The 16,842-nt window shown below is 29.3% G+C and overlaps 2 protein-coding genes across 7 annotated transcripts; one reads left to right on the top strand and one right to left on the bottom strand.

Annotated features, from left to right (window-relative positions):
* Positions 1-325: 325 nt before the first annotated feature.
* LOC137816622 (calcineurin B-like protein 4) lies at positions 326-5,589 on the bottom strand. 4 transcript variants are annotated; one of them, XM_068619840.1, is made up of 9 exons: positions 5,392-5,588; positions 4,642-4,831; positions 4,410-4,492; positions 3,116-3,175; positions 1,768-1,876; positions 1,617-1,669; positions 841-921; positions 696-758; positions 326-559 (listed from the first exon to the last, which is right to left on the bottom strand). In XM_068619840.1, exons 1-9 carry the CDS (start codon positions 5,458-5,460, stop codon positions 455-457), a joined length of 813 nt encoding a protein of 270 aa, XP_068475941.1. In that variant the 5' UTR covers positions 5,461-5,588; the 3' UTR covers positions 326-454. The 4 variants fall into 4 exon arrangements, with proteins under 4 accessions (XP_068475941.1, XP_068475942.1, XP_068475944.1 ...); XM_068619841.1 differs by having other exon boundaries at positions 646-758; positions 5,392-5,587; XM_068619843.1 differs by having other exon boundaries at positions 4,642-4,821; positions 5,392-5,521.
* A 3,712-nt stretch (positions 5,590-9,301) lies between these two features.
* LOC137816621 (histone deacetylase 2) lies at positions 9,302-16,433 on the top strand. Of its 3 annotated transcripts, XM_068619838.1 has the most exons (15): positions 9,302-9,456; positions 9,550-9,684; positions 9,756-9,811; positions 9,913-10,030; positions 10,587-10,649; positions 10,897-10,965; positions 11,037-11,203; positions 11,272-11,336; positions 11,417-11,463; positions 12,961-13,005; positions 13,098-13,148; positions 13,543-13,629; positions 14,040-14,127; positions 14,933-15,077; positions 15,247-16,433. In XM_068619838.1, the coding sequence occupies exons 1-14, from the start codon at positions 9,352-9,354 to the stop codon at positions 15,031-15,033; spliced, it is 1,197 nt and encodes a 398-aa protein (XP_068475939.1). In that variant the 5' UTR covers positions 9,302-9,351; the 3' UTR covers positions 15,034-15,077; positions 15,247-16,433. The 3 variants fall into 3 exon arrangements, with proteins under 3 accessions (XP_068475939.1, XP_068475938.1, XP_068475940.1); XM_068619837.1 differs by lacking the exon at positions 15,247-16,433 and having other exon boundaries at positions 14,933-15,223; XM_068619839.1 differs by lacking the exon at positions 15,247-16,433 and having other exon boundaries at positions 9,326-9,456; positions 9,553-9,684; positions 14,933-15,223.
* Positions 16,434-16,842: the final 409 nt, after the last annotated feature.

Below are 16,842 nucleotides of genomic sequence, written 5' to 3'. Positions count from 1 at the left end.
AAATTTTACACAAAACATGCCAGTCTTTTTAAAGAAAAACTCATTCATTGTTATCATTCAATTATCTGGACAATATAGAAGACTTCAGAAGAGAAGAAATTTTCTTAAGAAATTTGTAACATCCCCTACTATTTTCTATTTTCAAGCTTCAAATTTGACTAGTAGTATAACTCAATTCATTGACTCTTTTGCACCCATGATATTTTACAATAGAGAAGGTCTCAGTCACATGAAATAAGTATTTTGAAGATCTTTTCAAATCAAGAATCAGCAAAATATATATATATATATATATATATATATATATATAATGTGAGCACATAACTCCAAGAAGTTGTTTTTATATAGATTATAATACAAAAACTATTTTCTAATACATATTATATAGTAGTTTCTAATATAGAGTTGATTTCTAATACAAATTTATTAACATAAAATGAGTAAGGCATCTCAATCATTCACCTGAAACAGAAACCATATTGATGCCAAGATGACAAAAACATGGCCTTAAATTTCTTCCATGGTGAAAAAAAAACTTGGAAACACAGTGGTGATATCCCTGATAGAAAACACAAAGTTACATGGTTAGTTACACTAATTAGGGTAACCAGAAAAGAGAAGAACACAATGTTTTATAATTCATACTTCAAATAAGGAAGTGTCATGTTCATCAAGAGGGATGGATTTTGACTCACAAAAGCTTTCCAATCTTCTCTACTGATTTTACCATCACTGTCCTTATCCACATCAGCAATTGTCTGAAAAAACAAGTGAGTTCTGAAGCTCCTATAATTACCATGTTTCATTAACCTAAATTTTCATACTTGGTTAGAAAATAACCTTGTCAACCATAGCTTCAAGAAGATCATCAGGAATATTCATGTCTGATTCAATCAAAATGGCTACAACCATTTGCTTCACCTAAAACCAAGGAAATAATAACCAAATCACCAATCAATAAAAAGCACAAAATTAACATGGAGTTCCTTAATTATCTTTTATGTTGTTTTCAGTATAATTGTAATACCATTTCAGTAATATATGTTAATCTCAGCAAAGTTTAAGATCTCCTTAAGATGTTAATTGTTATTTCTAACTATAAATAACTAATAAAAAAAATGTATTGACACTTAGATAGTTTTGGAATATTCCACCTAATAAATTTTTTTAAGTTTATAATAATCATCCTTATTTTTTTTATCGGTAAAATATATATTAAATAAGGTATTTGAGGGAATCTCAACCTTTATATAAAAGAGGTAAGATTATTAACATAGCCTTCAACATACTCCTACACTGCAAGGAACACCATAAGACTATGTAAAAAAGCTTAAAAAAATAATATTATAGTTAAAATAGACTATGAAAAAGCAAAGGGGGTGATGTTAAAATAATAAAAAATATATGAGGAGATGTTATAGAAAAAGAGAGGGAGAAAAAAAGAAAGACACAAATCTAATTTATTTTTAATAAAAAAAATTATCATGAAAATGATCTAGAGAATATTTTTTTACTCTAATTAAAGATCATTGAAATAATTAATTAAGTAAATGCATAAAAGTTTTGTTGAACAATAAATTTATACCATAAAGGATTATATGAATATGTACACTTACTTCCTTTCGTCCAATAAATCCAGTTTGACTGAGGTCATAGAGCTTAAATGCAACTACAAAAAATATGATTGAGAGACAAAGATTAGATGTGAAGAAAAAAATAATTTCACTTAATGAAGCAAAAAGATTGTCTTCATCACTTTGAACATACAATCAATTTTTTCATCTATAGGTGCATTTGGATGGAAAACACTGAGTGCAAGGACAAATTCGTCAAACTCAATTACACCATTTCTTTTTTGGTCAAAAACATCAAACACCTGAAAATGAAAATATTTCAAAATTACATAATGTAACATTTAGAACTATATATTTAAGATTTTATATTATTAAACATGAGGTTAGGAGGACTATCTAAGTTTTTTTTCCTTGTTGTTAAGAATTTAAATGTAAGATAGTAAAATAGAAAATCCACAATTTACTAAATCATCTAACGTATAAGGTAAGACGATAATAGAGAAAACTACAATAATAGAAAAAATAAACAATAATATAGAATAAATGAAGAATTGCATAGAAAAATTTAACGTGATTCGACTAATTTAGTTTACATCCATAGTCAAAAGTTCACTATGAATAGGATTTGATATTACAACAGAGAGTTTCTCTCAAGTCTTACAAGTGAACTCACAACTCAAAGTTAGAAATAATTATTTAGTACAAGGTTGTATATAAATAGACAAAAGTGTCTAACTAACTTCCAACACATGCATCAAAACAGTTAGGAATCATGTACATTTATGGATGGTATAAGAAGTAAAGGTCAATGTTGTCATGTCCATACACTGAAAAAGGAGTTTGAAGCAATATGATGGCACGAGCTACCATGGTATTAAGTACGAGATAGTTAGAATCTTTGGAACTGAATTGCGCGTATGTCAACTAGGAATGTCTATGAACGAATTGTTTAAAATATGGAAGCAAATGTAGGCTGGAATATTGGATGAACATTGATTGAGTCATAGAAGGGGAGGTATATTGTGTAATCCCTTTGGGGTTTTGGTATATATTGGACAAGGGTGAATGTTTCTCAATATATATATATATATATATATATATATATATATATATATATATATATATTCCATGTTTGGGTATGTGTAGGAAGCTATTACATGTAGCCTAAGATCTTTTTGTATAAGGGATTTAAACATTCCTTAAATGCTCCAATTTATTTTAAATGCATTCTTTGTCAATTAAAAATATGAGTCACACATGCAGTGATTCAATTAGGAAGTGTAAAACGTCAACTGATCATTGAAAGTCAACTGACCTTGAACCATAAAATGATATTTCACCACTAGACGATCTAAAGCCTCTAGACTTTGAACACATTTATTGACTTAACTTTTTTTTTAGAGAAAAGTATTTAAGATCTTTTATATAAATACACTTATATCTTAGAATTTTTTTGTTGTTTGAATGACATTTGAATCTAGAATTAAACCTCCACAATAAAAATAAGTGTTCTATTGCTTAGAAACATGGAAATTGCTTACTCGATCTAGGAAAAGATTTTTTCCGTTTGGGGTCTGAAACAATGCCAATTGAAGCTCCTCCTACAAATATCATGATCATTGCATCATTGACCAAAATGAAATCCTCAACATAAGTGTTTGGTAGATGACAATTTATGCACCATCCTCCTATTTATTCATTTTGTAAGAGAAATAAAATTATTATAATTTTGGCTCCCATTTGGGGAGGAGTTCAATTACAACAATCTAAGATTTTTCACATTAGATCTTGTACAAATTGAATAACACCATTTGGTGAAATATTTCCATCATAGTCTTTGTGGTTCTTTTTGTCACATTCAAATCACCTTATGCTTCATATTTTTTCATAAATTTCACTTCAGCTTTAAATTTCTCTAATACATTTTATTTTTCTCATATCTTTACTTGTATCACTCTTTTTTCAATCCTTAAATGTTATCACACCTTGATTACCCTACATTTAGTATCATTAGTGCACCATTTTTTTATGTTTTTTATAAAAATTGTAATTGCACGATTTTTTTAATATTTATTTTGTATGAAGTTTTAAATTTTTTTTGTGAACTTATATTTTTTATGAATGTGATATTTTTCATAAAATAAATAAATTTGAGGAAAGAAATTAAATAACAACTAAAAGAAATATATAAAGCAGATAAATATTATAATATATCATTTTTAGTATACAAACAATTTTATCAATGATAATATCCTTTCGATGAAAAGAGAAGAGATCATTTCTCCAATCCTTGTTCACACAAAAAATTATTTCTAATAAAATAAAAATATAAAACAAATCGCATAGAATAAATATTAAAGAAAATAGAACTCATGTTTGCAGATACAACTTTCATTCCACTTTCATAGATAAAAGCATAAAAAATAGTGCATGAAAACTAGACTTCAATTAAAAAATAATAATCATAAATTATGTATCTAAACACAAATTTCTTTAAAAATAAATTAAAAGGCATGTATATTTCTATTAAAAAATCAAAATTAGAGATTATGCATCCAAACTCAAGTTCTTAACATATAAATAAAAAGTGTTTAAGCATATATAAGGCACGAATTTTTCATTTTGAAACTTTATTTCCAAATATAATTTATCTATATATAGGTATTTGTTATAAAATTTTATCATTTTTCTCAAAAACATAAGAAAAATTACTTTGATTTGATAAAATTTCCTCCATTCTATAACTTCAAAATAACATTAAAAAAAATGAAAGGAACTCCATGCAAAATAAAATATTAGAAACAAGAAGCAAGTGTTAAATGATAGAAAACCTACCTTGTGAATAAAACCATCATCGATTAAGGAGCTACTTAACCTCTTAAACAACACATGCAATGCCTCCACTTCCTTAACTGTGACTGCATTAACATCAACAACAATTCAACCCTATTTACTAATTTATTATTAAGTGCAAAATTTATTATTAAAGTATTTTTTTATTTTCGATGAATGATCTGTTGAAATAAACTTTTATAGGATACCCATGAAAAAAGGGTTAATTATTTACATGTTGTTGCAGAAGCTAGGGTTGCGAAGTCCTTAGCAGTGTAGGAACAACGTTTGTGCTTCTGCATAATGCTGCTTGAGCAATAACCCAAACAACCTGTGACAGGCAACATCAAAACCTCAACAACCACCATCAATGGCATCAACGCTGCACACACACGTTCACCTATTCTCCTTGAATCTGACAAACCCTATTCAAAGTTACAACACCAACCATATATCCATGAAAATCATGACTCGTATATATAAAGTAATAATAATGAAAATGAATGAAACATATCTTTAATATGATGTATTTAGAACAAAAATTCTTAGACAGTTTAAAAAAAAGGCCGTTAAGATATTATTAACTATTACAAAGTGGAATTTAAGTCTAACTCAACTCCATAAAACCGGCTCATGAAGTTGAGGTTTCCACTCACTTATATACAATGAAAGGGTAGAATCTCCAACACACCACTCACGCCGAGACTGCCAACTCGTGCATGGACTATATATTATGGATGGTCCGATAGCGGGTGACACGATAGGTCCAACACAAATACTCCTTAGGATAGATTTAAAATGACTCTGATACCATATTACAAAATGAACTTTAAGTCTAACTCAACTCCATAAAACCAGCTCATGAAGTTGAGGTTTGCACCCACTTATATACAATGAAAGGCTTTAATCTCTAGTCGACATAGGATCTCTAACATTAACAACTCCAAGCATGCAGCAACCTTGGTGATTAAGATGAAAAACTTACCTGGGAATCCGAGGTGACGATGGGTGTTGCTGTTGTTGTGTCTATGGAAGGATCAGAAATGGAACTCATGGTGATGAGAAGGGTATGAATGGTTCTTCAGTTTAGAATTCTTTCTCACCGTCTTTCTCATGATTATCTTGTCTGTGTGGCCCCAACCCTACCATACCCACTTGTGTTTCAACCAAGTTTAAAGTTACATGATGAGGCTCTCTCTGACATGCTTTCCCACCTATCAATGTTTTCTTTTAGTCTACTTTTGAATTATTTTAGTGTTAGTAATTCTAGCCATGGTAATTGAATAGTAAATCATAAATTTGGAGAGTTCATATTTTAAATCCTCAATCTATTTTTTATTGGGAATAGCATTTGTGATATATATGATCCAATCCGATTCACATTTGAAATAAAATCCAAACAGCAATATAGAACCATTTCGTAATTCAAACGATTTGTGATATAATTCATACGATACAATTGGGATATGAGAGTAAAAATAATTATTTTTACTGTTCATATTGCATGCATAGCAACCATATCTGAATTGTATGATATTTACTACCTATAAAATCTATGAAGCTCGAACACTACTCTTAAATGACGTGTTCGAACACACATATTGGACACAACACTTGTATGATACTCATAAGACATATGGTTAAGTGTTCAATTTAAAAAATATTTTTTAGAAAATCATTAGTAATTAGCTTTTATTTAATTAATGTTCTAAAAATTTCTGAAATAGATGGTAAGATCCTAAGTAAAGAGTCTTCAAAATGAGTTGAGTATTATATGAAATCTCCTAAACATTGAAGTCGGTGTTCGTCTTTGTAGTGAAACGTGTCCTCTGCTGTTTTTTTTTCACTTATTTATCAAATCTTATGAGAGAAATGATATGAGTGGTCCTACCTTTAAGTTATCCAAAGTTAAAGTTAAGTGGTTCAATGAATCTCACCATTTTTTTAGAAAAAATCATTTTTTATATGAATTTTTTCTTCAATAAAAGATTATTTTTCTTAGTATCAAGTTTTAATAATTGTAATATGAAATAATTTATTGTTAGTTGTGAATATATCAAGACTTCCGACTAATGCCTTAATATATAAACCTATTAAATCTTGATAAATAAATTTAGGATTTAATTGAATCCTATTTCTCCTAAGTACATCATTTCTTAATATCGGTATTACAAAATGATGATTTCTTAATATCAGTATTACAAAATAATGATACTTAAATATTTAATTGAATGTGATATAGTTTCTCTATTGAATCTATAAGGCAACATTTGAATATTAATATTGTGTTTAGATGGAGGAGAATAACTTTAATGTTTTAAAGTGAATTTTTTTTATGAAATAATTTATTTAATTATAATCATTAAAAGAAAATAAGGATTTAACGTGGACCAAAAATGGATGCAACAGACGCTTATATTTGGATTTTTGTTGACCGTCATTTTGCATAAATTTTGCATCATTTTGTCCGACAATATTAACGTCTGTAATTAATCCACACACAAGTATTTGGAAGCTAATTGCTGATTTTCTTTTAATGAATAATAATAAGATAATATCTCAAGTAAGAATAATGTTAATTTTTAAAAAAACAGCATTTCAAACTTGTAAAAACATTTCATTTATTATGTGTATCATTGATTAACTCTCACCTTATCAAAACTTCTTTTACATAAAATTTAAACTAAAAGATTCATTAATTGCACATTAATGTGTTTAAGTAAAACAAAGATAGAAAAAATAATAAAACATAGTAATTTGTAGACGTGATTTCAACATTTTTCACTTTTAATCCATATTTTCTTACGAATTTTTTCTTCATCTATTATCTTTTATTTTGCTTTTAAACATTGCTATTTGTATAAGAATTAGAAAAATTAAGCCTTAAATATATAAGGTTTAACTTAAATATATAAGGTTTAACTTATATATAAGTGGCTCAATTCCCTATCTAGCACCATTTACATCTTTATTTCCCTATCTAGCACCCTTTTGACTTTATTTCCCTATCTAGCACCCTTTTGTTTTTATTTCCCTATCTAGCACTCTTTTATTTTTTATTTCCCTATCTAGCACCATTTTAAAAATAAATAAATAAATAATAAATTATTATTTTTTTAATAATTTTAATTTTGAATGCATTAAAAAATAAATATTTTTAATGTTTAAAATAATTAGAAATATAATTAATGAATAAATAAATGAGTTTTTACAAAATAAAAATAAAAAAGTAATAAATTAAAAATGTTTACTTTAAAATTATTTTTTTTTAAATGAAGAAAATAAAAAATTAAACTCTACAACAACATAAAAGTTGAATCTATAAACATAAATTATTATTTATTTTTATTATTATTGATGATGTAATCATGTTAATTTCAAGTAAAAAATACAGGACATATTTATAAAAAAAACCAAAGTCAATTAGTATTAATTAATAGTGGACACATAAATAATATTGAAGTGTTTACCTAAATGCAAAATTCTAAAAAAAACTAATACAAATGTTACACTTAATGCTTAAAAATGAGACAAAAAAATAAGTATAGAAAATAAAAACAGCAACAATAAAATAAAAACAAAAAATAGATATAAATAAAGAATGACAGAAAAAAAAAAACAACTAAAAACATAAAAGATATAAAATAAAGGCAAAACAAAATAAGATAAAGATAAAAGATATAAAAAAAATTCAAACAAGATTAAGAAAAGAGATATAAGGCGATATTAAATAAGTATATGTTGATCATAAAAAGGAAAATAAATAAAAGATGATCATTCATTTGATATCTTCATTAAATAGTTTGTGCAAAATGAAACATAATTAATGACGAGAATTGCACAATCCAGTAATTTTTTTTATAATTTTAATTTTGAATGCATTAAAAAAATATATTTTTAGTATTTAAAATAGTTAGAAATATAATTAATGAATAAAAACATAAATAGAAATAAATAAAGAATGCTAGAAAAAATAATAATAACTAGAAACATATTAAATGAATGATCATCTCTCATTTATTTTCCTTTTTATGATCAACATATACTTATTTAGTATCGTCTTATATCTCTTATATTTATCTTGTTTTGATTTATTTGATTTTTTTTATATCTTTTATCTTTTATCTTTATCTTATTTTGTTTTTTCTTTATTTTATACCTTTTATGTTTTTAGTTATTATTATTTTTTCTGCAATCTTTATTTATTTATTTATGGTTTTTGTTTTTATTTTATTGTTGTTGTTTTTATTTTCTAGACTTATTTATTTTTGCATTTTTTTCTTCTCATTTTTAAGCATTAAGTGTAACATTTGTATTAGTTTTTTTTAGAATTTTGCATTTAGGTAAACACTTCAATATTATTTATGTGTCCACTATTAATTAATACTAATTGACATTGGTTTTTTTTATAAATATGTCCTGTATTTTTTACTTTGAAATTAACATGATTACATCATCAATAATAATAAAAATAAATACTAATTTATGTTTATAGATTCAACTTTTATGTTGTTATAGAGTTTAATTTTTTATTTTCTTCATTTTTAAAAAAAATAATTTTAAAGTAAACATTTTTAATTTATTACTTTTTTATTTTTATTTTGTAAAAACTTATTTATTTATTCATTAATTATATTTCTAATTATTTTAAACATTAAAAATATTTATTTTTTAATGCATTCAAAATTAAAATTATTAAAAAAATAATAATTTATTATTTATTATTTATTTTTAAAATGATGCTAGATAGGAAAATAAAAAATAAAAAAGTGCTAGATAGGGAAATAAAAACAAAAGAGTGTTAAATAGGGAAATAAAAACAAAAGGGTGCTAGATAAGGAAATAAAGATATAAATGATGCTAGACAGGGAATTGAGCCGATATAAGTTACATTTTAAAATTTAGATCTCTTCACTGCAGAAATTGTTCGTTTACTCTCTGTAACATGCAATGGGTAAGAAAAGTGTATTTCTGGATAATTCGAGTTATCTCACATTCCATTTTCGGTGCATGCATGAAATTGGTCAACCGAGTGTCCGAGTTTAGCAAGGTGAGTGAGTTAGGTTTCGATGATTCTCGATTTTTTATCTCGGAAACCGTTACTGAGTTGACTCGTTGTTTCGTTGGTTCGGCCAATTTGAAGAAGAACATCTCCGATTCTTCACCACCGCCATTGTTATCGCTGTCGATGTCGTCTTCTTCCGTGAACGACACCGAGGCTCTCCGGCGCAATCGCATCCTCTCCAGCAAGCTCTACTTCGACGTGTCTCCGTCCAAGGTAAGCGAGTTCCGCACACTCGCACTCTTGGCGCGTCGAGTGTTTACGCCTTCGGTTTTTGACTGATTCAGGTTCCGCTAATCTACTCCGAGTCCTACGACATAGCGTTTCTCGGCATAGAGAAACTGTAAGCATTTTCCTCGGACTAACGCGTCGTTTTCTGAAGCTGTGAATTGAATTGATTGTGAATAGTGCGGGGAGTTTGCAACTGTTTGCTGATTATTGCAGGCATCCGTTTGATTCGTCGAAGTGGGGACGCATTTGCCGATTCCTCGTTTCGTTTGGTATTCTCGACAAAAAATGCATCGTTGAGCCTCTGGAAGCTTCCAAGGATGATCTTCTAGTGGTAAGCGCTATGTAATAATTAATTAGGAAGAGCTTGTTCGGAAAAACTTTTTGGTGAACACTTCAAGAAGAATAAAGTGAAAAAACAAGGTGAATTGCGTATGTCAAAATCAACTAATGTACTTTAATTTTTGGAGATGTTACATAAGGGAGTTTCTAGAAATTTGAAGTTTATTAGTTGAGTTTAATTTAACAAGAGAAACGCATCCCATTTTATCTTCTTTTTTACAAGCGTTTGTGAATCGGATAAGTTAAAATCAACTTGTGTACGTCAATTTTAGGATAAGTTAGATAAGAGAGTTCATATGAAATTGAAGTGCATAAGTTGATATTAATTAATGAGATAATCTATCTCATTTTATCTTCTTTTTGTAAGTGTTCATAGAGAAATTTAACCAAATCAGGACTTAAATTGCATTTGACATGTCTTTGGAAATTGTGGATGTATGTTCAAATCACGGTATAGCTGCAACAAACAATGTATATTATTGAGACTGATGTGATTTAGCAAAATGTCTAGTGCTAAATCTGTTTCTTTCGTTCCTTTTTCTCCAAAGGTTCACACTGAATTGTATCTGAATAGGCTGAAGGAGAGTTCAAAAGTTGCTATGATAGTTGAGGTACTTTCCACTCACTTGTGGCACGAGGAAGCCATTTCTGGTTTGGTTGGTGATACTTATTGTTCCTTGTTTTTCTTTAACTGTGGAGCTCTTATATGGTGTCTAAAATTTGGTGAAAAGTTATCTTCTCTTTTAGAATAGAAAGTTGGTATGGTTGTGTTGTGCTGGAGTTCTTTACTGTATTGGTTTTTTCCATTTAGTGCTGGAGTTCTATATGATAACTGTTATGTGGATTACTAAAATATAGGTCCCTCCCGTGGCATTAATTCCCAATTGTCTTGTGCAACAAAAACTTCTTTCCCCGTTCAGGAAGCAGGTAAGTTGAATGTTCTATTTAAGTCTGTTTAGCACTCCGAAAATATGATCTTGCTCCTAATCTAATGACAGGTTGGAGGAACTGTACTGGCTGCAAAACTTGCAAAGGAGAGAGGATGGGCCATTAATGTTGGAGGAGGTTTTCATCACTGCTCTGCAGAAAAAGGAGGTGGATTCTGTGCTTATGCAGATATTTCTCTTTGCATCCACTTTGCTTTTGTTCGGTTGAATATATCAAGGTACCATCCTATTTCAAGTTAGAGTATTCTGTTATTGCTCGTGCAAAAGTTGATTGCAAATTTTTCAGGGTGATGATCATTGATCTTGATGCACATCAAGGAAACGGTCATGAAATGGACTTTGCCTATGATAGTATGTCCGAAAATATTTTACTGTAGTGTTTGGTTTCTTATCTTTTAGGGATTTTACTAATAGGGACTTTGTAATGGCAGGCCGAGTCTATATCTTGGATATGTACAATCCTGGAATATATCCTTTGGTAATCCACTCCTTGATTTGTTTTACATAATTTTTATTCCTATCTAGTATTTTGAAGTGATTTTTCTATGTTTCTCTATTCAACATTGCTGGCTGGCATCTGATGTGTCGCAGTGTCCTGTTATATTGTAGATTTGAATTGTCTAGTCTTTTTTACGGAATGAAGTATGAATTTTTCTGTGTATATCATTGTGGAGTGGCATGAAATGTATTGCAATTTCATTTCTACATTCCATTGGTAAAAAAGAGTGAGTGTTGGTACATCAGGAAGATTGCTGTCTTGTGAGTTGGTGATCATGCGTTCTAATCACTGAACATTATCTCCACTTGTAGGTATAAGTTTGCAAATAATGTCTCTCTCTAAATCACACATGGTTGGAGTCTCATCTACTAGGTGTTGCCCTTTTAATAAACAACAGAATCCTTTTTCTACTGAATAGGGAATAAGAACCTTAAGCGAATCACATCACAAAAGCTAACCATTGTAATCAGAGAGCCTAAGGCCCAACAAACATAACTCTAGAATTCCTTACCTCTAATGTGGGAGTCATCATACTTGCAACTGGATCCTAATATCCCACCATGAGTCACAGTTCCAACACCAATGCAAGTTGGTCGTGTACAAGCCATTTAACTAGTCCCAGACAAACATTGCAATATACATCCCCACCCCCACTATTTGATTGCAGCTAAAAGATATGGTCAAGAACTCCTGATAAGAAAATTGGGAGGACCGTACCACAAAAACTTAGCCATTGTTTTGTAGCTGTAGATCCCAAAGCCTTGTAAACTCCACACCTAGATTTTGCACCTCCTATGTGAACTTGAGTCCCATATCTTGCAATTGAATGCTAACAGTAGGTCAGTTACACGGGTCAACTGAGGCTTTTGTATTAAAAAAAACTCTTAAATTTTGGAAAGGCCATTTTAGATCGTGGTCTTTTTTATTTAATTATATTCTCCAACAATTGTATGGTCATACTTGTGTTTGTGGGGGTAACTTCCATATAACTTCATTTATTTGGCCAATCTTGATCTGTACTAGTTACTGGGGCCTCCTTTACTCGTCTAGTTCACACTTGCTATATCCAGTGGTGAAAATCTATTAAAATTTAGGTTTTAAGGCATTTATGTCAAGCACTCAATCTAAAACATGCTAATATTTTCTGTTTGAATCTGCAATTGACTTGTAAATGAAGTATGCAGAAAGCCATAAAAGGATTTGGCTAAATAATTTATTGAAAGGGGTTAAGGAACACACTATGCCTACTGTTTTCTAAATAATAATGCCTCATCGTGATGTTGGAAGTATGTTTGTTCTGATTATTGGAAGAAAAGGCCTAAGTTTTGTGAAGATGGATTGTCCATTGTCAAAAGCTAATTAATATTTGCTTTTAATTTAAAATATGCATATATTCTGATATGGTCGTCACAATTTTATCATCTTGAGACCAACTTATATCAATTCCTTGCGATCCCTTTTTACCTTCTATATCAGGATTACGAGGCTAGAAACTACATAAATCAGAAAGTTGAAGTAAAGGTATATATAAACTATCAGATAAACCTTAATCATATTTTTTTTTTCTGATTTAAGGTTCTCTGTCACTCGTATGTTTCCCCCTGAACTTTCAGAGTGGGACGGTTACAGAAGAGTACCTGCAAAAATTAGATGAAGCACTAGAGGTATCTTATATATTATCATTTTAAACTTTTAATTCTTAAATATTATTGGCTTGAATACTCAATGCATAACTAGGATATGTGTAGCTGCGTATACTTTTTTACATTTCTATAACCTATCCAAGTCCAATTATATTAATTGTTCATTTGGTGCATGATGCGCTTTATCATACCTTTCCCTTTATTTTAAAAATCAAAACAAGGGAAAGAGAACTGTATCTTTACCTCCTAACCTTAACCTTCCCTTTCCATTTATTTTTCTTCCTCCCTTTCCCCTTTACTCTTAACTTCCAATCATACCCATAGCACACCTTAGAATTGTTTATCTGGTGAAGATGGCATACTAACATTCAAGTTCTTATACTAACTTTTGATTTTCATGTCAATGTGATTCAAGGTTGCTGGGCGTAGGTTTAACCCTGAGTTGGTAATTTATAATGCTGGAACCGACATCCTAGAAGGAGATCCATTAGGAAGGTTGGAGGTAATTTTATTCTTGAATTTGCTTTATTGCAGTGAAATATCACCTCTGAACTCAAATATAAACAAAATTAACTACTTTCACACTGATTAAGAATAGTAATAAAGAGGTACTTTTACTAAATTACCCTCAATTATATATACTAGGGATGATACTTAAAGATAAGGATATTTTTGAAATAGTAACATTAAATAGGATTGTGGTGGTTGAAATTTACTATACTTAGGTCCACCAAACATGACTCTTTTTGCTTATTGAGTGCAAAGGGAGTGTAATATTAACTTTAGTTGCCTAGTCATTTCTCTTATATATAGTTTGCATATGAAAAGAATGGTCATTATTCTCGGTTAGTGTTTTAGTTAATTCCTTTACCACTCACCATAGGCAGTGCTTGTGCTATTTTATATACACAGATCAGTCCTGAAGGAATTGCCCTTAGAGATGAAAAAGTTTTCCGGTTTGCTCGTGAGAGAAACATTCCCATCGTCATGCTCACTTCAGGTTTGCTATTGTTTTCCTCCCTATAATATGGTGGCTACTTTGGCCTTTTGTGCGCAAAGGAAAGTTACCTAACAAAGACATAGTCTAATATTACAATCCTCTTTTAGTTTTAGTTTGTGCATTTTTCTTTACTTTTTGCAAGCATCTTATTATGTTAAAAAAAGTAATCTGAGGAAAACCTGAAATTAGCCCGTCTTTCGTCGAACTTCTAAGTGGTTTTCTTTTTAAGTATGACCACGTGTCCATCTATGCAAAAAAAAAAATTGAAATACTATTTGGTAGCTAGTCATTTGAGACTGAGGTCCTAGCCATGTTGTCGTCATCCTTGTAACCATCTGTATCAAAAGATTCTTAGAACTTTGTTCGCCTAAATGTGATCAAATAACAATATTTAATGACATGAAAATATGATTAATCTCAGAACTTACAATTAACAAATTATAAAGACATTATCATTTTCGGATACTTTTGTTTAATCTTCCTGATTATTTTAATTAAAAAAAATTCTTGGAAAACCCTTGGGATGCACCTAAAAACGTCAAATCATGTTTTCCAAGAGTAAAAAACTATAAATTATGTGGGGGGTTTGTTGAGATGAAATATGAAACAAACAAACAAACATTCCCCCTGTTCCGAATTGATATAATTTGCTTAATGGAGGTGGGTTCTTCATAACTAATTATAGAAATTGGCTGTATTCCCGACCCATCCATGTCAATAATCCTTTTTAGAAATTTTCAACTATTTTCTCTTCGTACTGTTTGTTGTTTTATCAAATTGTCTTTATTTGTCATTCCATTTACAGGTGGTTACATGAAATCTAGTGCCAGAGTGATTGCAGATTCAATAGTCAATCTTTCCAAGAAATGCTTGATAGAAACCAGTGGAGCTCCAAAGTCTTCGTGAAGTGCTCCTGCACTTCAACGTTATGAGAGTTTTCCAGATCCTTGGTATTTGGATATAAAATGTTTTCTTTTGTTGGAAACTTTGATGTATAGTGTTTGATATAAAAAAAAAAACTTAAATAGTTGTAATACGTCCATAAAATAGTTGTATATTTATAAAAAGAAGATAAATGAGTTGTAGTGTATATTAAGTATGTGTTTGTGAAACTAACAGGGTTGATCACGTGGGCAACGTATACGTATCTCTGTGTATCCTACCTACTCCATCTCCTGTGCCAGACGAATTCAGAGAAATTTTGCATCGAGGTCAGTAAAATATGACACTTTAATTAGTATGGTAGGTGGCCAATGACAGTGCTTGTCGAAATCTTGGGTGTGATTTTCATCTCATTAATACTCTCCTTGGTAGATAGGAAAGACAGTAAAAGCAGAAAAAAGATAGGTAAAGTTATATGCATCCATACGCAGATTTATTTTCTTAAATAAACCCATTTCAAAAAATATATATACCCAAATACTCATTTCTGTTTTAATTTTCAAATTACACCTATTTAATGTAACTGTTCAAATTTAGAAGATCAAATTTTCATTGTAGAATAGCCCTTCACTCATTTTCTTTCAATTTTAAAAAAAAATTGAAAAAGGAATTGAATTTTGGGGAGCTGAATTGTCGATGTTCTCATTTATGTGTCGAAAAATTGGTAAGAATTTGATTTTTGGAGAATTGAATTCAGGTCTGTTTTTCTCTAAAAAGATTCAAAAAAAAATGAGAAAAAGAAAATTTAGTGGTATTATTCTTATTCCCCTTTCAGCATTTGATCCCTGAAAATTCAAATTCTTAACATGCAAATAGTAAATCAGCCCAGTTTAGAAATTAAGCTGAATATGAATTTATTTGGATAATTTTTTTAGAATAATTATATTTTGAGAAAAAAAAAAATCTCCGTACGCAATGATTATGTGCAATATTTTGCATACTTGGAAGCAATATTGGATGTCTCTGAAAGACTATTGATTCCGAGTAAACGTTTCCAAAATCACAAAAGATTCCGAGTAAATCTTATCCACCAACTCCACCTTCTTCATGATTGTCATCACAAAAGCTGAGCAAATCTAGAGAGTTTTGAATTGAGTAAATACTCAAAGAAAAAAGATTGGTGTGCAGTGTACACTGTATTTGTATTTAATAATTCACTATTGATGCTGATTTGGAGGTGCAGAAACTGATTGTTTGTCTTTATGAATTTATGATGATCTGAGAGAGGATGGAAAGAAAAGGAGGGTGAGATTGATACCCTCACCCATGACTACAAAAACAAGAAAATTACCGTAATCCCAAACATGTTAGTCCAAACACATAATTGATTATATACTTGTGAATAAATTTTGATGGAAAGAGTAAAGACTGTGAAACTGTTTATTCAAATTCATGTTTCATTGGTTATCATATTTGAAGGATTCTGTCACTTTTTGGTTATTCGAAACATTACAATTAACCGAAACGAAAATGCATGTAAATTACAAAAACTTTCATTGTATGCAGTGGATATATATGTTACGCTTAAAAGGATGTCTAATCATACATTTCCTAATATAAATTTATTAAAATCATTTCAAAAAAATCCACAATAAAAAATTTTATGATTCAATTTTACCTTTTTAAATTCATATGGGAATTTTTTTTAACTTCATTTGAAATTAATTATATAGATGTATATTACAAAAAATATCTTTCATTTAATTTTAATAAAAATGAGTATAATTAAAATTAAAAGACTAGTAATTATGAAACTAATTAATAAAATTAGAA

Source organism: Phaseolus vulgaris, chromosome 1, assembly GCF_000499845.2.
Source record: "Phaseolus vulgaris cultivar G19833 chromosome 1, P. vulgaris v2.0, whole genome shotgun sequence".
Lineage (NCBI taxonomy): Eukaryota > Viridiplantae > Streptophyta > Magnoliopsida > Fabales > Fabaceae > Phaseolus > Phaseolus vulgaris.
This window is presented reverse-complemented; position numbering and strand designations above follow the sequence as displayed.